At 47.6% G+C, this 25,118-nt stretch overlaps 1 protein-coding gene and 1 long non-coding RNA gene across 7 annotated transcripts; both read left to right on the plus strand.

Moving 5' to 3' along the window:
- Nucleotides 1-288: 288 nt before the first annotated feature.
- Nucleotides 289-24,818, plus strand: klc1b (kinesin light chain 1b). Of its 6 annotated transcripts, XM_079363344.1 has the most exons (16): nt 289-371; nt 7,538-7,809; nt 8,549-8,779; nt 9,102-9,180; nt 9,278-9,506; nt 9,588-9,675; nt 10,274-10,375; nt 10,631-10,804; nt 11,105-11,204; nt 12,099-12,148; nt 12,398-12,465; nt 12,627-12,735; nt 13,108-13,260; nt 22,997-23,121; nt 23,216-23,273; nt 23,545-24,818. In XM_079363344.1, the coding sequence occupies exons 2-16, from the start codon at nt 7,561-7,563 to the stop codon at nt 23,617-23,619; spliced, it is 1,890 nt and encodes a 629-aa protein (XP_079219470.1). In that variant the 5' UTR covers nt 289-371; nt 7,538-7,560; the 3' UTR covers nt 23,620-24,818. The 6 variants fall into 6 exon arrangements, with proteins under 6 accessions (XP_079219470.1, XP_079219465.1, XP_079219467.1 ...); XM_079363339.1 differs by lacking the exons at nt 22,997-23,121; nt 23,216-23,273; nt 23,545-24,818 and adding exons at nt 12,884-12,892; nt 14,805-16,148 and having other exon boundaries at nt 9,099-9,180; XM_079363341.1 differs by lacking the exons at nt 22,997-23,121; nt 23,216-23,273; nt 23,545-24,818 and adding exons at nt 12,884-12,892; nt 14,805-16,148.
- On the plus strand, nt 18,066-18,770 carry LOC306836353. Its single transcript, XR_013780766.1, has 2 exons — nt 18,066-18,107; nt 18,331-18,770. It is a non-coding gene; the product is annotated as an uncharacterized lncRNA (long non-coding RNA).
- Nucleotides 24,819-25,118: the final 300 nt, after the last annotated feature.

Here is a 25,118-nt window from a genome sequence, read left to right on the forward strand (position 1 = left end):
ACGATCATCGCACCAATTTAAATATATGTTTTGCACATTACTGTGCAAATGATGAACTGTTAAACTGTTCATTTTTAAGTAAATCATACTAAAACAACACAGGAGAGATCAACAAACGAAAACACACTTATGAAACACGTAAAAAAAATAATAACTATAAAAGCATTAAAATATATCTAAAAAAAACTACATACGAAATAAATGAATATCTAAAAATATAAACGTGACAAAAAAACAACAGTTTGTTCAAGTAGACCGATAAATAGCAAAACATGACGTCACCAGTCATTTGCTCAGGCCGCAAAGGCTGCTGGGAAGTTGAGTCTGTGCCGCAGACATTTTGGATCTAAAGCGGCTGAGCGCAGCTCTCGGTAAGTCTTTATTTTTCACTCACTTATTGAAAACACGTTTGACTCCAGTCATGTAGTCTGAATGTTTATCGAAGCAGCTTTTCATTTAAAGATATATAAATAAACATTTATATATTTATCCTGTGGGCCGTTTGGACCGGTTTAGATCCTAACAAGCAGGGAGTGGTGATGCTAGCGGTTAGCTGTTAGCTAACCGGAGCTTTAAACTGAACAGCTTCTTCTTCTTCTGTGGGGAATATTTAACTTCTTAATGTCAGAAAAAGAAAAGAACACAAGACTCCTCCAGCTGTTTGAAGCTCTTCATCGACATAAAAAATAACATTTGATCAAGTAGTTTAACGTGGCGTCGACCTTTGATAGAGCTCGTGACGGCCTTTAATGATGATTATTATCAATATTAAACTGACTCCTTTTTGTCTTTACACTCTTTCACACTTTCACTTTATAAATGAATATATATTTAAACATCTTCTTACTAGACTGATCACGTCTTATAAGACAGAAGAAATTCAAATGAAAGCTGACTCTTCTTTTTAAATCAAATTAATAAAATAATAGGATATTGTATTTGTCCTATTTTTATTCACCGCAGAAGAAACTGAGTAGATTGGCCTCTTAGATCAGCAGAGAGTATTAAAACCTGATAAATCCCCACAAAGAGCCTTTATGAACTCATGACGTCATACTGGTAAACCTCCAAAATAAAAGCCCATCCCAAAGCAACGCTCAGTCCCTTTTACAAGTTGCTGCTTCCCTCGAAACTTCAACATCTGTGCAGAGCGAGATCGAATCAGTGATTTAGTTAAACGTGTTTGTCGATAACCTGATTTTGATCACAGTTAGATATTCTGTCTTTCTGGTGTACTTTTACAGTTTCCGAGTCTTTCCCGTGTTTGCTGAGCATGGGTTTCCTGTTAAAATAAAAAGGTTTAAGGCTCGGCTCCCTAATAAAAGCAGGGTCGTCCTCGTAGACTGAAGCGTAGAAAAGCGGCTGTGGCTCAGTGGTAGAGTCCGTCGTCTCTCAGTTGGTAGGTTTAGGATTTGATCCCCAGCTCCTTCAGCAACATTGGGTGAGACGCTTCATCCCGAGTTGCTCCCGCTGCCTCGTCTGCGTGTGAATGCGTGTGAATGAGACGGTCACTTTGCATAGAAACCGTCAGTGTGAATTCATCATCTTATACAGCGGTCAAAGAGCTTCAGGCTGGTCTTCTTACTCTGCTTCTACAATGTTGACGCACATCTTTTGGTAGCAGCTGGTTTCAGACTGTGGACGCTTCCTTCACGCCTGACCCGGCCCTGCCACGCCCTGCTGGTTGGCAGGCTCGTCTTTGTGTCTGAAAGCGATGTGGACGGCGTGTGTAGGGTGGCTGTTTGTGCAGGAAAAGACAAAGAAAGACGGAGTGATCTGTCCATGTTGAAACTCTATCAGGTCGACAGGAAGTGCTTCTCCGGAGGGGAGGGATGGCACAGAGACATCGGCCTTTTTCCATTTCCTGTGTTAGTCTTTCACGATTAAAAAAACATCAGGCGCCACACCCTCTGTCTCCTGAGCGTGTGCTTTGGAAACTATTTGATCTTCAAGGCTTTCTGTGAGAAGTTGGCTTAAGAAAAACGCCTCAATAAGTCCGTCATACAAACATTAAGTCTTCTAATTAGTTTGGCTTCATACAAAACCTACAGTATGCAACACTGCAGCAGAAAGAGGACAGAGAGGAAAGTTTTTTTTTTCCTGCTTTTCTACGACTCAGTGTGAAAGTTGTAAATGTGAAATGCACGCTCGCTCGCACAGTTCAGGGTTATTCAGTTGATCGTCGGTGTGCTGACGCTGGATGCATTTAAAAAGCTGTGTTGCAGTGATGTGAGGGCGGAGCGAGGAGCAGCCAGCGACCCCGCGATGATGCGACTGTGAGACCTCTGGAGACGGAGGATAATGAAGACTGAAGCTCTGTGGCATATAAACCTGCGGCTCCTTTTTAAGCCGCCGTCTCTCGTCCTGGGCTTTGAGCCGGCGTCCGAGACAGATGCACTATAATCACTGCAGCACTGGATGACCTTTGGTCCCTGTTTTGAGAGGCTGAGTCATCGACCTCGTCTATAAAGATGCAGCTCATCAAAACACCGTCATATAAATGCTCGTATGTGAGCTCCTGCAGAGATTTATACTCACTAGAAAAACTGAACACACGTGGTAAAGAGCTGGTAACGCACGCTTTAACATGATTGTTGTGTGTTGTTGGTTCACTCATGCACACGTTTACAGCCCGCCTTTCATTGCAGCTCTTTGCTCCCGGGGTCGTCTCTTTCGGCCCCCTCGGGGAGCCGGAGATCGACGGGCAGGTATTTGTTGTGCGATCACAAAGAGAGCTTCATCCTCAGCTCATAAGCGTCCGGAGGTGCTGCACATATTGACGACTGCAGCGCTCGTTCATGAGAGTGTAAAAGGTTCATTTCGCCTGTTTTTGAGTGGTTGGAAATGTGTGTCTGTGTCAGTTTGTGGAGCCGTGTGATCGTTTCTCTTAGCGGCGTGAGACAGTCACATCCCTGGCGGTATGTGCGCCTCCTTTTTGAGCCTATAAATAGTGTAATCCAGTCTTATTAGACCTCCCTCCTTTGTGTCTGATGAGTGCAGAGGAGCAGAGTCTCCATGAGGACGGCTCCCTCCCCCACCCCGACCTGCTCCTCCACACTGTGGGTGGGGCCGTCTCTCTGTCGATGTGCGCTGATGGTGTTCTGACAGAGCAGAGGGAAGGTCATCAGCCGCCTGCAAGCGACTCCCCCCACCCGACCCCCCTCCCCCCGTCCTGGTCGCCTCTCTCCTCCGTCATCTGCATCCACCGCTCTCTCATTCGTCTCCGACTTCTTTTCCCGTTCTCCTCGTCCTCGTCATTTTCCGAAGCATCACTTTGGATTAGCTCAGCAGTTTTTCTCGGGTGCGCTGTGCTGGCGTGCGTGCAGCGCTATAGCTGGAGGAGGAGTCATTATCTCATCAGCCTTTCTTCCTGCCAAACGGGGATGCTGATCTGCCACTGAAACCGAGGTTAGTTTTCAGGTCCAGCAGACGAAAACAGATCCAGCTGGGAGGGAAGATAGCTTCCTCCTCCAGCAGGCTTTTATTGGTTCATAAAGATCAACATTCATCCAAGTTGTTTCCTGTTTTTCTTAGTCGGGGGAAAAAATCAGATCAATGCAGACTGTGTTTTGAAAGCGTTGCTTCAAGCAAACGCCCCGTTAAGCATAAAGGATCTGTCTGTATGTTGAATGAAATTCACCATCTGTTGCACGGAGCCGTGAATCAACAGGACATCTGTCAGAGCAGCACGCCGCATCTCAGCTGCATGTTTGTTAAACGAGAGAACGAGGAGATCTGGACTGAGATGCGTTTTAAAATCGTCTCCTCCTCCTCGTCGTCGTTTGTTTACTCTCTGCTCCTCCCTGACTCGTACAGCTGGTGTTATATTTCATCATTCTGCTACTATTCAAACTATTTAGATGACGTTTTAATAACACGCCGCCCGTCCCTAGGCGTCTCATGTCGAGCAATTTCTTGTTTCTTGTGCCTGTAAACTGTGCCTGTCTAACTTCCTGATGTATTTATTTCTTCTTTAAAAAGTGGTTTTGAAAAGTTTTGAAAAACGTAACAGCCTTTACTTGGCGAGTCTTTTTGTTTTCGTGAACACCTAGTGGTTAAAATGGGTACTGCAGTCTACATTTTTAAACGTCTCCCCCCTCCTCTCACACAGGTCAGCATGTGGTGGACACTGTAGCTTCAGTGTTTAGCCAGCTCTGCATGTGGTGGGCACTGTAGCTTCAGTGTTTAGCCAGCTCTGCATGTGGTGGACACTGTAGCTTCAGTGTTTAGCCAGCTCTGCATGTGGTGGACACTGTAGCTTCAGTGTTTAGCCAGCTCTGCATGTGGTGGACACTGTAGCTTCAGTGTTTAGCCAGCTCTGCATGTGGTGGACACTGTAGCTTCAGTGTTTAGCCAGCTCTGCATGGGTCTGTAAAGCTTTCTGCGTTCTAACCTCTCTCCATGTTTCATCTCCAACATTGATCCTAGTTTGAGCAGCTTTCTGCTGCTGGAGCTTATTAGAAACATGCAGAGGCTTTTTAGCTCGGGTACAATCACTTCTATCTGAAGCAGTTCCACTGCCCGCTTCCATCGCTGCAACACCTGTTCACCTGATAACTGCTCTCATGTCTGGTAAACTGAGGGGCGTCCAAAACGGTTTGTTTTTCATCTCTCTCGAGCTGTGAAAACAAAAAGTTAAATGTTAAAGATGAATTTGAAGGTTCTTTTCAAAGATAAACAAAGAGCCTCTTTAAAGATACAGGTGTGTCTCTGTTTCATCAAGGTGACGCTGCGTGTTTCTCTCCTGGCTGACATGAAAGACTTCTCTGTTGTGTGTGATTCCGACTGATCTCTCAAAGAGATCTTTTTCCCACCGCAGCGAGAGTTTTCAGAATCGTGCTGAACGCTCTCGTTTGAAGAGCGGCGTCCTCCTCGTCTTTGTGCGAACTTCCTCCTCTCTCTGCAAACACAGGATTTGTTTGAGGCCTGTATGTCGACTTTTATGTAAAGCAGATTGTGTTTGCTGACTCTCTCTCTCTCTCTCTCTGAGTGACCCGTGTTCGCTCCGTGTTTCTTTCATGTAAAGGTTCCTTCAAACGTGTCCCTTCTTGCTCGTTGAATACCTTCACAGTCAGCACATTTTCCCGCTCTGCGTGTGCCCCGGTACGCCCTGTGCTCATTCTGTTTTTGGCACTAAAAAATGTGCATAAAGAACCACGACTCAACCTGTTTAATGTTTCATCACTTACTGCCAGAGTGTGTGTGTGTGTGTGTGTGTGTGTGTGTGTGTGTGTGTTTGTCTGTTAATAATTAGTCCTTTTAGATTTACATTAACCCGGTCACATGATGCAAGATCTGCGTGAACGATTCAATTTGAACACAAAAGTTGTTCCTCTGAAGAGCTCAAAGGGCGAGACATGAATAAATCATAACTCCAGTGTGTGCGGTGTGAATGTGTGTGTGAGTCCTGACTGTCCACAGTGAGGGAGACGCTGGAGTCCTGCTGGCTGTGCTGTTGTCAGAGCTGTGTTTACATGGACGGGCTGGCTCCTCCCCTTGTGTTTAGAAGCGACGCCTGCTGGATCAAAAAGCTGCACAGAAATAACCGGGGAGTAGCTGACGGCTCCGTCCTGAAGCATTTTCAGAATTCTTGAATAGATTTGAGTAAGCGGATTTAAATCGGAGAAGCTTTTTTTTTTTTTACTGGAGGAAAAAAACGGTTTTTAGAAGTTGAGAAAGCAGCCGAGATCTGGTCACATGGTCGTGCTTGTTTTCCTGACACAGTTCATGATCGATGTCTCTGATGATGATGTCGTGTGTCATCATGCCCGTCATGAAGGATATCCTCCTCCTCCTCCTCCTCCGTTACCCGGCTGTCATCATGTGACATGAATAACTTCACAGGAGGAGGCGAGTGATGGGCTTCAAGCTGAAGACTCGGTTAGTCTGAGTTTGAGGACGTTGTGATCGTGTTGTGGCGTCTCTGGAGCGAGGTTAAAAAAACAAAACAACCTTAAACCGGTTATCGTGAAGCTTCTTTAGCTGCATCTCTGCACCGACCGTCGTCATAGCAACAGAGTGTTTCTAGCTCTTAGTTTCAGTCGGTGTTTGGTCGTCGTGTGATGTCAAAACGTGTCAGACGAGCAGAGCAGGGCGTGGCTGAGTGATGCTGGAGCGTCTCTGGCCCTCAGCTGGTGTGTTTTTTACTGAGAGCCCCCTTCATCCTCTGTCCTCGTCCTCCACCCTCATCCTCTGTCCTCGTCCTCTGTCCATATCCTCGTCCTCCCCTCCCCTGCTCGTCTGTCCTCGTCTTCCACCCTAATCCTCGTCCTCCTCTGTCCTCATCCTCTGTCCTCGTCCTCCACCTTCATCCTCAGTCCTCGTCCTCCACCCTCATCCTCAGTCCTCGTCCTCCACCCTCATCCTCGTCCTCCTCTGTCCTCGTCCTCCACCCTCATCCTCCACCCTCATCCTCTGTCCTCGTCCTCCACCTTCATCCTCAGTCCTCGTCCTCCACCCTCATCCTCTGTCCATGTCCTCCGCCCTCGTCCTTCACCCTCATCTTCCACCCTAATCCTCCACCCTTGTCCTTCACCCTCGTCCTCCATCCTCATCCCTCATCCTCCACATTCTTCCTCTGTCCTCCACCCTCGTCCTCCACCCTCGTCCTCTCTGCTGCCATCACACAGAGCTCTCACATTATGTGGACCCTGGTCTGGAGGGCAGGGCTGTTTTTTGTTATATTTTCCTCTGACATTTACTCGGTGTGGCCGACAGTGACGTGGCTCTGTGAGTCATAGGTTATATTCAGACTGTTTGGGGAAAATAACAGACGTTCCCTGCACTCACCAACGCGCTGACATCCCTTCAGAACGCTGCAGGATGGACGCAGAGTTCGTGTGTGTTTGTCAAACAGCTGCTCGGCTGTATCACTGAGCTCTTTTGTCTCGTCATCGTCTCCGTGACTCTGCAGCCGGCGAGGCCTCTGTTTGGCACCCGAAGGCTCCCTCACTGCAGCATCTGTGAGCCCTCTGTTAGACTGAGAGCCAGAGCTTATTATACCCAATCCCAGCACTCTGTCCTCCACAGTAATGTAAAGCTGTCTTTAATTTTGACGTCCTGATTTGTGCAGCCCTCAGAGCATGCTCCAGTTAGAGCCCGTCTCAGTCTTTCCATTTTAAACTGCCTTCAGTCTTCAAGTCATAATAACGTGATTACCTAATGACCTGCTGTGATCAAACACGTTTGATTTTCCTTTTGATGGGCGCTTGATCGTGCATGGATCTCATCAGAGGAGCAGAGAAAACACTGTGTGTGTGTGTGTGTGTGTGTGTGTCAGAGCTGCACACGCTGACGTCTTTAAACGGATGACAGGAAGTAGCTCCTGTCATCCGTTCCTTCAGACGGTTAATACTGTGTGACGTTGCTTTCATTGAGTTTGAAGAGAGGAGTTTCAGTGTGAAGCGAGCAGAGCTGCATGTGGAGGTCGGTTATGAAAACGCCCTCCACATGCAGCTGTTGTTGTTCAGATATTTCCACAGTGTCCAGTGGGACGCCTGTTGTAACAGCCGGTTCTTCTTCTCTTTTTTTTGCTCAGGTTTCCCAGAGCTACGTTAGAACATGTCCACCATGGTGTATCCACGGGAAGAGAAGCTGGAGAAGCTCTCTCAGGAGGAGATCATCTCCAACACCAAGCTGGTGATCCAGGGTCTGGAGGCCCTGAAGAACGAGCACAACTCCATCCTGCACAGCCTGCTGGAGACCATCAAGTGCCTGAAGAAGGACGAGGAGGCCAACCTGGTGCACGAGAAGTCCAACCTGCTCCGCAAGTCGGTGGAGATGATCGAGCTGGGCCTGGGAGAAGCTCAGGTAAGGCGGCTTCCGCTGAATGACGCACGCTGTAAAAGCTGATGTTTTTCATGCTGATGGTTGCAGACGGCGGGAGGAAACGAAAACGTCCGTGTGCAGGAGAGGATCAGCTAAGAGATTTTATTTACTGCTTCGTCCACAAAGATCTCCATCTGGAAAATCTGGAAGCCGACGAGTTAAAATCTAATGCAGTAAACTAAAGTCCACAGCTGTGTGTTGGATTATGGCGTTTATAAGAACCGAGACGATGTGGATCCAGCTCAGAGCGTTAAAAATGACCAAATTATATTTTAACAAACTGGAGTCAGAGGAGAACTCCACCCCCTGTTTTTTTTTTTTTTTGCACGCTCGTCGCTCTGGATAGTTTGGATGGAGTGCCGTGAATAAAAGCGCTGCACACGTGTCTTGTCTCTATGGCAACCGTATCTTGACCGACTTTTTTAGGAGTTATTTTCTGAAAAGTCCAAAGATGCACGTCTCGGGTGCGTCTCAGGGTGGCTGCACGCCGCTGCTAATTCTCTCTCCTGATTGGAGGACGATCGAAGACGGCAGGTACAATACGAGAGGAAAATAAATGTAGAGTAAGCGAACACACGCTCTGTGTGTTTCTGCTTCCTCATTCTAAACTGAGCGTGTGCTGTGACCATGATTCACTCGCATCCGCCTCAGGTCGTGCTCTTTTAACTCGCTGCTGCTGCTGCTTAAACGAGACTTGTCCTCCTCGCCGTCTCCGCCTCAGGTGATGATGGCCCTGTCCAACCACCTGAACGCCGTGGAGTCGGAGAAGCAGAAGCTGCGTGCCCAGGTGAGGAGGCTCTGCCAGGAGAACCAGTGGCTGCGGGACGAGCTGGCCAACACCCAGCAGAAGCTGCAGAAGAGCGAGCAGAGCGTGGCCCAGCTGGAGGAGGAGAAGAAGCACCTGGAGTTCATGAACCAGCTGAAGAAGTACGACGAGGACGTCTCCCCCACCGTAAGTCCAAATCCCTCGCCAATAACACGTCGCTGATTTGTGTTTTTAGAGTAATAAGTAAAATGACTGTAAGTCCGCCTTAAAAGGACTCAGCCCATGATTGAGTTACAGCTATTCCTTCTTCCCGGAACGAGTCTCTCTACTCCGAGTCTTCATTGATCTGTTGGTGGGAATGAGTCACTGATAAATTCTGTCCTTTTTTTAAAGACATTAAATCCGCTAAAAGCCAGTTTTTTTTTCTGTCGGGGTCGATTCTCCGAGGTTGTGAGCTTGCTGCCTGTTGAAGGGTCGGGCTGAATGTTTGTGTTGGTCGTTTCAGCAGGAGGAGAAGGACCGAGAGACCCCGAAGGACTCCCTGGACGACCTCTTCCCCAACGACGAGGAGGAGCACGGCCAAGGAAGTAAGAACGACAGACCCAAACAACTTGACCTTTAAACTCCCGATGCAGGTCGTCAACTTCCCTGCTGACCTTTGACCCGTCTGTGTGACCTCCACAGTGCAGCACCAACATAACAGCGCCGCCGTGGCTGCAGCGCAGCAGGGAGGCTACGAGATCCCCGCCCGCCTGAGAACCCTGCACAACCTGGTGATCCAGTACGCCTCCCAGGGCCGCTACGAGGTGGCCGTCCCGCTCTGCAAGCAGGCTCTGGAGGACCTGGAGAAGACCTCCGGACACGACCACCCGGACGTGGCCACCATGCTCAACATCCTGGCGCTGGTCTACAGGTCAGCTGCCGCAGCTTTGTCACGTAGCCTTCCTGTCTGAAACGTTCGCTCTCATCACTTTGTCCCGTCTCACTCGTGCAGGGATCAGAACAAGTACAAAGAGGCCGCCCATCTGCTCAACGACGCTCTGTCCATCCGGGAGAAGACGCTCGGCAAGGACCATCCCGCTGTAAGGCCCCCCCACACACACACACATACACTGTCGTCACGGCAACCACAGCTTCATGCAAACACGCCCAACAGATCAGAAAGATCCTTCGCTTAGTCGCCTGGCGTTGGTTCAGAAAGGCCCAGTCAGCAGGGAGGCACGGTGTGTGTGTGTGTGTGGCCGTGTGTGTCCATGTGCGTGTGTGTGTGTCCGTGTGTCCGTCCATCCATCTCCGCTCCTGACTATTGATCGTATGAACCACGAGGCTGCAGGCTTTAAAGCAATCGATCAGAACTACTCAGTGTTGGCTCACATGAGTAGAAAATCTTAAAAATCCTTCCAATCAGAAAAAAAACACAATAAAATAAAGCAGGTTCATCGTCTTTGAGGACAGACTTGTTGGAGTGGATTTCCTCTGAGGCTCCTTGTGAAGGTCCCGGCAGCTCACAGCTCACCTCGTATTGTTTCACACGTCACTTCCATCCTCTGACATCGACAGGCTTCCAGCTTTTTCTAAAAAGTTTCTTGATCACTTCTTCGTCGAGGACACATAAATCTCTGCAGAGCCGGGACAGGAAGTTGCTTCGTTTACATCGTCTCTGTTTTATGTTGCTTCCAGGTTGCTGCAACACTGAACAACCTGGCCGTTCTGTATGGAAAGAGGGGGAAGTACAAGGAGGCCGAGCCGCTCTGCAAGAGAGCTCTGGAGATCAGAGAAAAGGTAGGCCACGTCCCTGGATCGCCGCTCTGCTATCCCGGCCTCATCTCCCAACCAGCTCCTAGAAATTAGCCAATTAACAGGGATCATATTTTTCCCACGTGTCAGCTGCAGCGACTAAAAATAGGCAAAAGAGCAAATCAACTTGAGTTGAGGTTTCCTCCGGGGGGCTTTTCTCAAATCAGAGGGGAGGGTCAGGGTTTAATTGAGAGCAATGAATGCTCCAAAGTGAATTACTCCCCTCATGTCTCCTGGCAGGTGCTGGGGAAGGACCACCCAGATGTGGCCAAACAGCTGAACAACCTGGCTCTGCTGTGTCAGAACCAGGGCAAGTACGAGGAGGTGGAGTACTACTACTGCCGGGCGCTGGAGATCTACGAGTGCAGGCTGGGCCCCGATGACCCCAACGTGGCCAAAACCAAGAACAACCTGGTGAGAGACGAGTTCACGCGTCCACATCAGCCCGCTTTAAAGCTTTCACTTTTCATATGTGACCTCCTGAGATCACATGGGCCTCCTGAGGTCACATGGGCCTCCTGAGGTCACATGGGGTCAAGTGTCCTTTGCTGCAGCTTCTTGTACATGTGGTCTGATTGTCACCTGATCCGTGATGGAGATGCTGCGTGGAGTCAACGTGCTGCTGCTCCTCGGCGGGCCTCTTTGTGTGTCTGTCCTCGGGACCCGTTGGATCCAACACTAACCACGCTGTGTCTGTCGTCTTTCTTCCTCCAGGCGTCCTGCTTCCTCAAACAGGGGAAATACAAGGAGGCTGAGATCCTGTACAAAGAGATTCTGACTCGTGCTCACGAGAAGGAGTTTGGATCTGTGGATGGTAAGGCCAAACACAAACAATAAAAAGAAATAAAGAGGGTTTTTTTTTTTTTTTGTCTCGAGGATGAACTCTTGCTTCTTTTTCTCAGCGTTTCCTCTCCGAGGATTAGATCGCCCGCTTTCAGAGAGGAAGAAAAGCCGGCTCAGCGCTGCCGAGGCGCTCTGAGCTCTTCTCATATTTCTGATTTTTTTTTCACTGAACTTAAAAGTGCTGAGATTCGATTTCTGGAGGTGAAGCTTAAATATCTGTTTTAAATGCTTCCTTGTTAAACCTGCAGCGTGTCAATGACAAGTGTCTGTAACCATGACAACAACAGATATTTAACCGTGCATGTGGAGATCAACGCATTTACTGACCGTATGAGACGCACGTTATCAATGCACCGCGTCGTGTTTCGCAGATGTAACCGATATATCGGACACGTGTGTCGTCATTACCACGAGTGGAGCCCCCATTGTCGCACGCTTCACGTGAGAGAGTTTGAGAGTTTTCCCCCTCATGAGGTCATAATGATTGATTGAAAGAAAATGGTGGCGTACCGCTCAGTGAGTTTAACTGGTGGCGTGCTGGTTTGATTGACAGACTCCTAGATTAAAGTTAACGAGCGACCTGCGAAGCTCGACAGCACAACTCGCAGTCGGACGCTACGTCAGAACTTTCACGCAGACTCGAGTAGCTGTGCAAACTCCACGAAGTAAAAAGTGACCGAAGTCGCCGAGCTTGAGAGCGGAACACGAAGTGGTCGTTTCTGATTTTAAAATAGTTTAAAACGTGTTTCTTTAGTTGCATTGAAGGAATAAACTTCTCGGTGGATTATCAGGAGGTCGTTGTGGTCACCTGTTTTTCCACCTTGTCGTTCTGTGTGTCGACCTCCTCTCCTCTTTGTGTCTGCAGCTGAAAACAAACCCATCTGGATGCACGCGGAGGAGAGAGAGGAGAGCAAGGTGAGGCCTCAAACTGAGCGACCCGAGCCCAGCAAATACTGGAAACACCAACCGCTGGAATGACAAGTGAAATGTGTCTGAATCAGAGAATTAAAGTCTGTTTATGAAATATTAAGAGAGCGTCGTCTTTCACACTCGCAATGAGCCCCAGGAGGCATATTCCAGTTTTATGTAAACAAAGGAAAATGCAGCCGATCCGGTTCTCACCGTCCCTCTCTTTTCTTCCTCTTCTCTGTTATTTACTTCCAGGGCAAGCACAGAGACAACACCCCGTACGGAGAGTACGGAGGCTGGTACAAGGCCTGCAAAGTCAACAGGTGAGGCGGAGCGTTTTTAAAACGGAGTTAAAGGAGCGGTATGTAACTCTGACACCTAGAGTTCAAAGTGGGTACTGCGGTCCAGAATCCAAACGTAGGAGCTTTTCTGATGTTTGTGTAACATCTGTGTGAAATGTGCCGACTTCTGTGTGTGTGCTCAGCCCGACTGTGAACACCACCCTGAGGAACCTGGGGGCGCTGTACCGCCGACAGGGCAAGCTGGAGGCGGCTGAGACCCTGGAGGAGTGCGCCGTCAGGTCCCGCAAGCAGGTCAGCAGCTTTTCCTGGACTTCAGATTTTCAGTTTGTGCATGCACATGACTTCTGACTTCCTGTTTTTTTTTTATTTATTCTTAAAATTAAGTCAGTAACTCTCGTGATATTTTTTTCCCCCTTTCTCTACATTGCTTTGGATCCAGAGCAACACAGTAAGTGGTTTGTCTCTAACTGATCCATCTCACACTCACGTTGACCGTCCGCTCGTCTCTGTGACGCCTCCTCAAAGAGACGTCCCTTTAAATCCTCCATTTAACTTTGCACCCACGCTCACATCAACAACATTAAGTCCCCTCATCTGTAGCTCTGTTGTTGATCTCTTTTTGGCGTGTGTGTGTGTGTGCACTTGTGTGTTGTTCCCCCTCAGGGCGTCGACCCCATCCACGGGACGCGTGTGGTGGAGATCCTGAAGGACACAGAGGGGGACAGGCGAAGGAGCAGGGACAGCCTGTCCAGCGTTAAGTACGAGAGCGGCTCTGAGACCGGCGAGGAAGTGAGTATGGGCGTGGAGTGGAACGGGGTGAGTACAGATCCACTACAGTCGAGTCCAAACTGACAGCGACCTCACGGGGAGAACAAGGCGGGGTTATTAAAGCCACAGAGCGCGTGGACCGGTACAGAGAATCACACTAAGAAAATTAAGCTGCTTTTTGCTCGGCAAGCGAAACTGAAATCAAACTTCTTAAAAGTTTCTGTTTTTCCCACTAAAAAGGTTCTGATGCTGGTTTGGAGCCAGTGTGAAATCTAAAACCAGTTCTTTGTTTAAAAGTAGCTCCATCTCTTTACTGGTCTACGAGATGGAGCAGCTCCATGCATGCAGTCTTATGTAAACCTGCTCCAGAAGTCGAGCGCCACTGATCGTAACCATCAGGAGAAATGATGTTTAAAAAAAACGATAAATAAAACAACAGACTGACGAGACGGACTGCTGCTCAGTCAGCTGATCAAAGTGTCTCCGTTCGGACCCAACGGGCGAGTAAGGGGTTAAAGTGTATGTGGCTCCAAACCTCGACCACAAAGGTAGCTAGCTTAGCTTCTGTGTCGCTCCTCCATTTAATGTAGCTCTACACTCATTATCTATGAGTGCTTTGAGTGTGTGAGAGCGCCCTCTGTCTTCGCCGTGTTGAAACTGCACGACAGAAACAGAAGTGTGTCACCTTTTATAAGACGTCAGAGTAGCACACGCTCGTAAACTGCGTCTGAGCCACATCAATCTGGAGCCAAAGGTCAAGTTGCACGACCTTCTTCTTTTTTTTTCTCGACTTCACGTCGTTAAAAATATATTTTTTAAAAAGGTGTGAGCGTCTCTGTACTGGTCCATCTCTCTGCTGGAGACGTTCTTTGTTCTCCTCCCGAGGTTCACGTGAAAAGTGTAAAGCTGATTGAGTGTCCTGGCATGCAGACGTGTTGTCGTTGTGTTTTGACACCAGCTGAGTCTCCGTGGTGATCCGTGTGTTTCCATGTGTTTGTTGTTCATTGCTTCGACAATGAACTCCTCACGTCTTGTTGTTTTCAACAAGCCGTGGAAGCAGAAAGGCTCAGGCTCCCTCTGTGGCACCCGGGGAACATGTTCAGCCGCTGTGGGACTCGCAGCGATGCAGCCCGGTCTGAACCTCTAATCTGGACCATGTGTCGTGTTTTCACCACGAAACACAAAAGACGTGTTTCCGAATTTCTCCAGCGTGCACGATTAATATGTGACGGCTCATCCTGCTGTTTCACATCCTCATTAGAAGATGCTGTCGTGTCTCTGCAGGCTGTTAGTCCTGCAACATGTCCCCCCCCTGTCCTCGTTATGTCCTCTGGTTCAGCTCCACCAGAGGAGGGGGGGCGGGGAGAAGGGTGCCAGCAGGGAAGCCTCGTCTGAGCCTTTCTCGCTCCTCGCTTCAGTGCAGCCACGCCCCTCCACACATGCATGTAACGCTGCCAGCCCTAACGTGCACACTAACGCACACGCGTGTGTCGTCTCTCAGTAACACGGAGTAGAGCGGAGGGCCGGGTGTTTGTTGGCTGCTGGGTGAATGTGAACGCTTCTCTTCAAACTGCTTCATTTTTACACTCCAGCAAACGTCCAGCATGCGTGTCGACCCGAGTGTGCGCCTGCTTGTGACGGCACCACTCTCTCGGGTCTGTGCGTCTCTCTCGGCTGATTTCATCGATGACCTGATGCTCTCTGGACTCACATGTAGACGCAGACGTCTGATTGGCTCAGCTGTTACCTAAAGACACCAGTACGTCCCGTGGATCAAATCAAACCTTTAAGTGGTTTAAATAAAGTTCTGTTGGAATTTTGATGGACCAGAATCTCGTTTGCTCAAACATTTTTAACGTCAGGTTTTTCCTGTGAAGACGATTCTGTTCTGCAGAGGACTGCCCGGCGTCAGAGAGGTTATTTATCCGAAGCAAACGTGACATGTCTTGTGACCTTTGACCCAACGCAGCTTTTACGAAACTCATCAATCGATTTACAGCTGGAACTTCGATGAACTTCTGTTTCTGTTCGGAATGGATTTCTCCTCCTGTCGAGCTTTTAAAGATTGTGAGTGAGACGGGACAGTCGATGGAGAAGGAGGTCGTCGGCCGCTTCACTTTCACACACGTTCCGCTCCGAGTTCTCGCTGACGCTCACCGGACAGATTCCCTCGACGTCGGCTTCACTGCGATGGATCTTTGACTCCGTGTCAGGAAGTCACGTTTGATGCACACGGACGGGAAGAAAAAAAAAAAAACGCCTTTTCTAAGAGTTCACGGTGTGAAAGGTCAAAGCTGGGATAGCTGTGAAGGCATCCATTTTTCATGCATGTAAGGTACTCGGCTGATGTGTGTGTTCAGGTTGGACAGTAGGTGTGTGTGTGTGTGTGTTTAAGCTGCATGCTTCCACCCCGTGTGTGTCGTGCTTTGTGCCCGCTGTTTGCACGCTCTCTAGATTTCCTCCTTCGCTTTCTGCTTCCTTGTTTGTCTTTAACCTGTTTCACTGTTGATTACTTTGCCATGACAACCAATCAGCCTGTCAATCAAACCTCCCTCTCTCGTCAGTGGATTGTACTCTCTCTCTCTCTCTCTCTCTCTCTCTCTTTAGCTCTCAGTTTAGACAGTCAGCGGGGGGGGGGGTTTGAAGTGCACAGGTGAAACGTACGACTCAGGGCGAGAAGAGGCGAGAGTGCAGAGGATTTTGTTTTTATTATCATCAGGATGTTTTGAATGAAGCGAGCTCGGCCTCCGTGAAAACAGACAACGTTTAAAAAAGACTTTGAAGCAGAAAATACAAACACAACTTTATTTGTATAAACGGTTTACAAAGAGCTCGGACAGACGAAGAAGAAAACAGAACAAACATTTCAACGGTCAGAAAACTCGACAGAGAGAGAAATCAACCAAGAAGTTTAGCGAGATGGAACATAAAGAAAAACTCCATAAAAGTTATGAAGATGATGAAGGACATGTTGGACATGTTGTTCTGAACCAGCCGACTCTGATTCAGATTCATAGGTTTAGAGCCGAACAGGTGAAAGCCTGAAGAGGAAACTGAACAAGCTCTCTCTTTACCGTCCTCGGTTCAGCGGACGATCGAGATCCAGAATAAGTTTATTTAGATCTTATGAAACAAAATCTGAGAAAAGAATCGGTCCAAACCTGCACGCCGTCTCGGTCTCACAGACTCGGATCGTGTGCAGGAGTTCAGCTGCAGCCTTTGGTTAAAGTTTAAAAGACATGCTGATGTTTGCAGAAGGCTCTCTGCAGAGTCATCGCTGGGCTGCAGCGTGCTGCCAGCTTCACAGGTTCTGGTACCAGGAGAGGAAACAGCTGAGTCACTGTGACGCCGTCCTCAGAACTCCTCTGCTCGTCTCTGTGCAGAAACAGAAACACTGCAGCTGCACTTCAACTCCACTGTTTAGGAACCTTTAAACAAAACGGGAAACAAAGATGGAGGACGTTATTTATGTCACCTGCTCGTACAGACGGGCGGAGACAGGAAACAACGTCAAACATTTAAATAAAGATCGTTTAAAGACAGGTGTGTAGTACAGGTGTGTAATGCAGGTGTGTAGTGTAGTGTAGGTGTGTAGTACAGGTGTGTAGTGTAGGTGTGTAATGCAGGTGTGTAGTACAGGTGTGTAGTGTAGTGCAGGTGTGTAGTACAGGTGTGTAGTGTAGTGCAGGTGTGTAGTGTAGTGCAGGTGTGTAGTGCAGGTGTGTAGTGTAGGTGTGTAGTGCAGGTGTGTAGTGTAGGAGTGTAGTGTAGGTGTGTAGTGCAGGTGTGTAGTGTAGGTGTGTAGTGCAGGTGTGTAGTGCAGGTGTGTAGTGTAGGTGTGTAGTACAGGTGTGTAGTGTAGGTGTGTAGTGTAAGAGTGTAGTGTAGCACAGGTCTGTAGTACAGGTGTGTAGTACAGGTGTGTAGTGTAGTACAGGTGTGTAGTACAGGTGTGTAGTGTAGTACAGGTCTGTAGTGCAGGTGTGTAGTACAGGTGTGTAGTACAGGTGTGTAGTACAGGTCTGTAGTGTAGGTGTGTAGCACAGGTGTGTAGTACAGGTGTGTAGTACAGGTGTGTAGTGTAGTACAGGTCTGTAGTGTAGGTGTGTAGCACAGGTGTGTAGCACAGGTGTGTAGCAGAGGTGTGTAGTACAGGTGTGTAGTGTAGGTGTGTAGTGCAGGTGTGTAGTGTAGGAGTGTAGTGTAGGTGTGTAGTGCAGGTGTGTAGTGTAGGTGTGTAGTGCAGGTGTGTAGTGCAGGTGTGTAGTGTAGGTGTGTAGTACAGGTGTGTAGTGTAGGTGTGTAGTGTAAGAGTGTAGTGTAGCACAGGTCTGTAGTACAGGTGTGTAGTACAGGTGTGTAGTGTAGTACAGGTGTGTAGTACAGGTGTGTAGTGTAGTACAGGTCTGTAGTGCAGGTGTGTAGTACAGGTGTGTAGTACAGGTGTGTAGTACAGGTCTGTAGTGTAGGTGTGTAGCACAGGTGTGTAGTACAGGTGTGTAGTACAGGTGTGTAGTGTAGTACAGGTCTGTAGTGCAGGTGTGTAGCACAGGTGTGTAGCACAGGTGTGTAGTACAGGTGTGTAGTGTAGGTGTGTAGTACAGGTGTGTAGTGTAGGTGTGTAGCACAGGTGTGTAGTGTAGGTGTGTAGCACAGGTCTGTAGTACAGGTGTGTAGCACAGGTGTGTAGCACAGGTGTGTAGTGTAGTACAGGTCTGTAGTGTAGGTGTGTAGCACAGGTCTGTAGTGCAGGTGTGTAGTACAGGTGTGTAGTGTAGGTGTGTAGTACAGGTGTGTAGTGTAGGTGTGTAGCACAGGTGTGTAGTACAGGTGTGTAGTGTAGGTGTGTAGCACAGGTGTGTAGTACAGGTGTGTAGCACAGGTGTGTAGTACAGGTGTGTAGCACAGGTGTGTAGCACAGGTGTATAGTGTAGTACAGGTGTGTAGTACAGGTGTGTAGTGTAGTACAGGTGTGTAGTACAGGTGTGTAGCACAGGTGTGTAGCACAGGTGTGTAGCACAGGTGTGTAGCACAGGTGTGTAGTACAGGTGTGTAGTACAGGTGTGTAGCACAGGTGTGTAGCACAGGTGTATAGTGTAGTACAGGTGTGTAGCACAGGTGTGTAGTACAGGTGTGTAGTGTAGGTGTGTAGTACAGGTGTGTAGTGTAGGCAGTCCCTCCCTGAGCTCTGAATCTCACCACGTGTGCTGTTTGTTTTTCTCTTTGTGTGTCTTTCTCTCGTTCTCTTCTTCAGGCCTAAGCCATCAAGATTATTCCTCCATCCTTCTCTCCTTCCCTCAACACAAATAGCAACAGGAAGTGTGTCTCTGTCCCAACAAACCAACAGCTCCTCTGCTGCTCCACGGTGCCCCCCCTCCTCCTCCTCTCTCTCTCCGGCAGAGAGCGCCCCCTGCTGGCGGTCTCCTCTGTCCCCTGTTCGTCTGACAGCTGCTGGGACGTTTGGTCTTCTCTCCTCTGCTCTGATTCTGTCCTCTCATTAACCTCCCCGTGTCCCACACAAAACATCACTCTCACCTCGCATAATAATAAAAAACAAACATCGTGTGTGAAACATTCCCGCTCTGAGGAAGTCACAGCCGCACACTTTTCCTCTTTCAGAACAGAACAGCCACTGGTGCACACTCGATTTCTGTGGATCGATAGAAGAGCAGGAACGAGAGATCTGCAGGCTGCGAGTCGTTTTTCACTTTAACGCGGTCCGATAAAACAAATGTTAAAGTAGGGCCGGGCGATCCAGCAAGAAGAATCCTGTTCTATCAACATTTACCACGATATATACGTATAAATATAACGCTGCTAGTTTGACGTCCTGATACTAAAGGGTAGCAAACAAGACATTTACTGGAAGTTTGACATGTGCAAAAGATGCTAATCACACGTTTTTAAAGCGAGGATGTTCCCTTTGTTTTAAGTGAAGACGTTTACGCCGAAGAACGACCTTGAAACAAGAGCTCCGCCTCCTGGATATAAACAGACCCCTTTACTCAACGCTGTCAAAGCGTTGCATAAAGGAGTTTGAGGTTCGGCTTCTCGTGACGCTCCTCGGCGGCGAGCTGAGCTGACGGTGCTCGTCCGTTCTTAAACGTTCTGATTCCACGTCATCCAATCATCGTTCTCCTCGAGCCGGCGTCGATGTTCATACGTTTGAAATCGTGATTACTGCTTCCTCGTTTGTAGGAGGAGATTAACGGCCGTCTACGTGAGAAAGCATAGCGCTAGTTTTGGCGTTGTGTCCAGCTCCGTCGCCGCCCGCCGTCCTGTCTGCCATTTTGTTGAATCAGTATCGTATCAGACTAGCGCCGCCTGCTGGCATGGCCGTGTCATTTCCTCTCCTGCACGTGCAGAACATGCGTGGTGGTTGGCCGCTGTCTTCTTTACGGTTTTTGAAGTGCAACGTGAAGCGTTGGGAGGTGACACGAGTTCTTCGCCGTCTGCTCGGTGCGTCGGCTTCATCGCCGCTCCTCGCGTCTGCTGCTTTTTTTCACCTTTCCTCAGAGGCGTCCTCTTCTTTCAGCCGCGGCACCAACGCCGCTTTGCACGACGCCTCGCGCAGGCAGATTTATCCATATCATGAAAAACGTTTGATCGCCCGGCCCGACTGCAGCACAGATATTTATTAAAAAGAATAATTTATTTTTATTCGCTTGCTCTGCGTCGCTCTCGTTCTGAAGGTCGACCCCGCCGCTCGCTTCCGTCACGGTGCCTGCGTTTAGCCTTTTAACGCATCGTTTCTTTCTGTTGCCAACTCGTTCGCTTTAGTGGCCCGATGCCTTCGCCGTGTGGACATTAATGGTACTGCAGAGTTTCTTTTTCTAAAATTGTTGGCAGGAGCGAGAAGCGAGTTTTTTTGTTTTTATAGTTAAAGATCATTTTTTTGTATCGTTGTTTACATTTATTTTTTTTTTTAACATGATTTCGTGGCTGAATATTAAGGCGGTAGCTCGTTTGAAAAAATGCTAACTTGATGTTGTTAAAGACCAGAAGGGCCGACATCAGTTCACCACAGCTGGTCGGATCACTCGCAGCTTTTGTTGCCATGGTAATTTCTTTCAATTTTCTCTTCCTGACTCGGCGTTTTCGGGTTGATTCGCAGAAGAAAAAAAAAACATTCAGAAGCTTTTAAAAAAAAGTTTTAAAAAAAAGGGAATAACGTTGACGGAGAGGCAGCGGAGCGTTCAGCGCAGCGACGCCCTGAGAGGTCGATTTAATGATCACACATTTAAATCCCGTCGTCTTTTATCTGTCGTGTAGGAGTGAAGCTGGTGTCGTCATGACCTTGAAGCGTGGATTTCACTGTCGTGCTCGTGTGTTTTGGTGTCGTTCGGCGGTCGACGCCGCCTCTCTTCTCCGGACGCTGTTTCTCATGAACACAGAGCTTCATCCGCTCGTTTGCAGCTGAACGTCGCTGAACGTAAACGACTGTAACATCCCGGAGGCGTAACTGTCGGCTGTGTTTGTAGATTTTGAAAACGTGCATTCACTCTGCGGCTTCTCAGTATGCTACCTGCCTTTCTTCTTCATTCCTCCGACGAGTACTCCTTTACTTCGAATGCAACCCCGAACAAAAGAAGTGAATATGTACACCGCATAATTATGACAGTATCGTTGTGTTAGTGGAATGCTTATTTATTGAACTGTCTCTTCTTCTTGACATATATCGTGTGATTCAGTTCATCCATGGTGAGGTCTATAAGCACTATGTTAGTAAGTAGGACTGCATTATTATATTCACCATTCTGCATTGTGAAGATGATTGCATCAACACTTGTTGCTCTTCTCAAATAAAGTTTTTCATTTGGGACCTTTTTTTTTGTCTTTTCTCTGCGTCGCGTCCAAACGTTATATAGAATCAGTGCAAAGCATCTCACTGAGCCACAGCTCCCCCTGCTGGTGATCAGTCGTTTCCTCCATTTGAAATCTGATTGGCCAACCCACTTCCTGTTTTCACATCAGCACTCCTGACAAAACGACTGAATCTTGAGCATCCTCTGAAAGGGAAGGGACAAACTGCTGGAAGTGACCCTGAAGTCAGAGAGTGGGCGGTCAGCGGGTCAAGGACGCGGACGATACGGAAGGACCCTCCAGAGTCGGACCCTCCAGAGTCGGACCCTCCAGAGTCGGACCCTCCGTCCTTTAAAAATCCCAGCGACTGCACGAAAAGCAAACCTGCGTTGTCGGGGGTCCCTCCCAGCAGTTGGTTCTCCCTGCAGGATTCTGTCGATTGTCTCGTAAAAGTGTTGCACGTATTTAAAGTTTGCACTTCCCAGCCACCGTAGATTCTGATAAAAATCCACGATATCGATAGCTTTGATAATGATGGGATGTTTGCAGTGTCTAATTTTCTAATACGGGCTTTCCCAACCTTGGGGTCATGACCCCAAGTTGGAATTCAAATGGGGTCGCCTGAAATCTTTCTTTATTGATCAATAAAAATAAATGCTGTGTATTTAGATGAATTGAACAGAAGCTGCTGTGGGTCATAACCTCACTGCCTTTCTTTATCTGTCACAACAACGAACATTATAAAGACCGCTGTCTGTTTAGGACGTCCGGGGTCGTCAAAGTGGGGTCGTGAGCCAGAAAAGGTCGATAACCAGCGCTCTAACAGAGACCCGTTATAAATATATTTACACACCATAGAACAGTCGTGAACCAGCGTTCCCAGTTTGCTTCCTGCGAGTGTCTTTCTGTTTTCCCAGCGTCTTAAGTCGGAGGAGAACGACCATGAATAATCATGAGGCTCCTTCCGAGCAGGTACACGAAACACGTCAAGGTTAACTCTGAAGGTGGTGCATGTCTCGCTGGGGTCAATCACCATGGTAACGCATGATACACTGAAGGATGATGCTGACGGATCTCGGCGCTTGAGCGTGTTCCAGTTGCTCGTTGGAAAAAGCAATAGCGATAGAACTTAAACGATGACATCCATGTGACTTCATGGGGGGGCGTTCCATTTCACACCTCCGTCTGGACACTGCTGACTACTGAGATCAAATGGAACGCAGAAAAAAGGACCAACATGAATGAAGCTCCGCCTACTGACCAATCGGATCTCTTTATTCTTTATCGCGGAGTATGTCTGTGAGCTGATTGAGCATCGATTATCGATGATCGAGCCTACATTAATTTATTTCATCCCTTAAAACTGCCTGATGTGACTCAAAGAACGCAACGATTCAAGCGCGCTCATCATTCAAATCATTTTTTTATGTAATGACTCTAATTATCTGAAAAAATGATGTGCGTGTGTTTGATGACTTTTCCAAGATGTAAAATTAGTAACACTTTTTTTTTCCATATTTATTTTTATTGGTTTCTTTCCGTCAGAGCTGCAGCTTCAATATAACGTCCAACGCCGTCTCGCACGCCATCAGAGCTGCTAATGCTGGCACAGAGATATAAAAAGCCTGGACTTGCTCTTTTATACCCGGTTATGTCTGACAGTCGTTCTCTGCGTTTGTGCTCGCTAAATATAAACGTGGTCATACAACGCTAACTCCGCCCCTTTTATGTGAATGCGCTTGAAGAAACCAAGTAGCAACCGCAGATGTTGAAAAATGAAATCAATGCTGAAGTGTAAACTCCTGCAGTTCCTGGAGTGTCCACTAGAGGCTGGGTGCAGCAGCACAGGAAGTCACATACACACCCATTCAAACAGCCTGTTTTCACAGCAGACATGAACATGTTTACAGCCTGCTTCAAAAAACCCGGTTGATGAATCCCCGTGTTGTTGATGGTCGTGTTGATGTGTTTGTGTGTGCAGGACGGCAGCGGCGCTCTCCAGCGTGCAGGCTCTCTGGGAAAGCTCCGAGACGTTTTGCGCCGAAGCAGCGAGCTGCTGGTGAAAAAGCTTCAGGGTAACGGACCTCCTGAACCGCGCAGCACAAGGTCAGAAGAAACTGTGACAGCTGACTCACTTTAAATTAGAAGTTTTTTATTTCTCCTGTCAGATCATTTATGAACTCTGTTTTCTCATCAACAGCATGAAGCGAGCTGCGTCCTTGAACTACCTGAACAAAACCAGTGACGACCAGTTCCAGGTGAGGAAACACAAAGTCTCCTTGAGGGCTGACGAACTTTAAACCACAGCAGTGGCTCAAAAAGTGCACATTTTCCAATAATAATAAGAATATATTTTATTTATTTATTATTTATTTTCAGGGTTAAAAACAAACAATATAAAACGTAAAAATTAAAAACCTCAGTGTTGGAAGACGGGTGTCTTTAGGGTCTTCCTTGCATGTCTCTCCCTCCTGTCTCTCTTCAGCTGTCCTTTCCAACATGTGGAATAATGTTCTGTTTGTGTGTCAGACTCGAGGAGGCGGTAACTTCAGGGAGAGCCGCGGCCTGAGCTCCAGCACCGTGGACCTTTACACTGGAAACTGAGCCTCATCCTGCTGAGAGGCTCCTTCTCTGAGCCGCAACCAACACTACCAGACCCGGCAGCCTCCCACACGACCCAAAGAACCGACCCAAAGACTTGATCCAGTCTGTGAAACGTGTTTTATTTTTAAATTCTGGGTGGGTTTTTTTGTTGTTGTTGTTTCCCTCTTTGTGTTCCATGACGCCTCGTCTCTCGTGTCTTCGAACACGTCCTCACGCTGTTTTGATTTAAAGGTGGAGTCAGTCGCAGTGTTCGGGCTCCTCCTCCTCCTCCTCCTGGGCTCATCAGAAGCTGCTGACTCTACCTTTTTAAGACGATTGTTTTGTGCCATTCATCGTTGTAAAATATCAAAGATTTCATGTCCTGCGTTAATGGAAGTGTAATGAATCAGTCCGCTGCGTTCAAGTGACAGAATGTAAAGTTGTAAATCATAGTTTTTATTTCATTTGAATGCTTAAATTGCCTGTTGAGATTTACTGAAATGTGAGGTGTTGGTGTAAGCTTTGGGAGACAGGGTGAGACATGCAAACTGCTGAATTCATGCGAGTATATTATATAAGGTTAACATTTGAATGTCATGGAGCGTCGCCCTCCAGGTGTTTTGTTGTTTCCTGCACGCAGAGAAAAACCCAGCGGATGAGTCGCGTTCATCCTCAGATCGCCCAGAGACGCGTTCGATGTTTTAATTAGTGTATAAATGAAAGTCACACGCCTGAGCTGGGTTGACTGAATGATGCGTGCCGAGTCTCCTGCAGCTGTCTACAGGCGGTACAGCTGTGATGCTTATCCCGATGATTACGGTGTGAGAACCATAGATTTTGCACATTTCTCTGAAGTCTTTGATCCTTTTCATTCTTGAGTGAAGTTTATTAAAAAAAAAACTGCATGTTCTGTAATTGTCATGTTTCATGTTTTTGTTTTTATTTGTAAGAAATGGAAATAGAATCATGAAACATCTGGAAATGTGGAGGAAAGAGAAATCACTGTTGGTTAAAAATTAAAGAATGTTTGTATGTTTGGATCTGATTCTATAAAATAACAAATGCCAAGAATAATGTGTGATGATAAATCCGACCCGATGTGTGAACCTGATCCAGAAATAAAACGCAACAGTTTTTACTCACACCTGTGTTTGTCGTTGGATCGGACAATTCGCTGCAAGCTTTTTGAGCTTGTTTAGGTTTAACTTTAAGTTTGTTTCTCTTTATCATTAAGTTGTAAATAGTGTAACATAATGCAAAGTTGCATCATGTGCAGCAGTGGAAAAAAGATGAATAAAAAGTTAAAAGAAAAAAGCTTTTATTTTGAAGGCGAGTGGCACATGAATTATCTTTAGATTGGTTCACAGATGAATTGGGGACGATCATTGCCAATAGTTTTACATATTTTTAATAATTTGTGTCGCACTGTAAAACGCAGTAATAAGGTTGAACCAGGAGGTGGCGTTGTTGTATTTGTTATCCCGGTTCAAGTCCAGGAGCCGGAAGCTCCCCTATGGAAA

Source organism: Symphodus melops (assembly GCF_947650265.1).
Source record: "Symphodus melops genome assembly, chromosome: 15".
Classification (NCBI taxonomy): Eukaryota; Metazoa; Chordata; class Actinopteri; order Labriformes; family Labridae; genus Symphodus; species Symphodus melops.

Excerpts from the sequence above, each read along its gene's own strand:
- klc1b (XM_079363344.1), top strand. The coding sequence starts at position 7,561 with ATGTCCACCATGGTGTATCCACGGGAAGAGAAGCTGGAGAAGCTCTCT. Across the intron at positions 10,376-10,630 it reads CTCTGGAGATCAGAGAAAAG|GTGCTGGGGAAGGACCACCC; the intron begins GTAGGCCACGTC and ends GTCTCCTGGCAG. Across the intron at positions 23,274-23,544 it reads CCAGTGACGACCAGTTCCAG|ACTCGAGGAGGCGGTAACTT; the intron begins GTGAGGAAACAC and ends TTTGTGTGTCAG.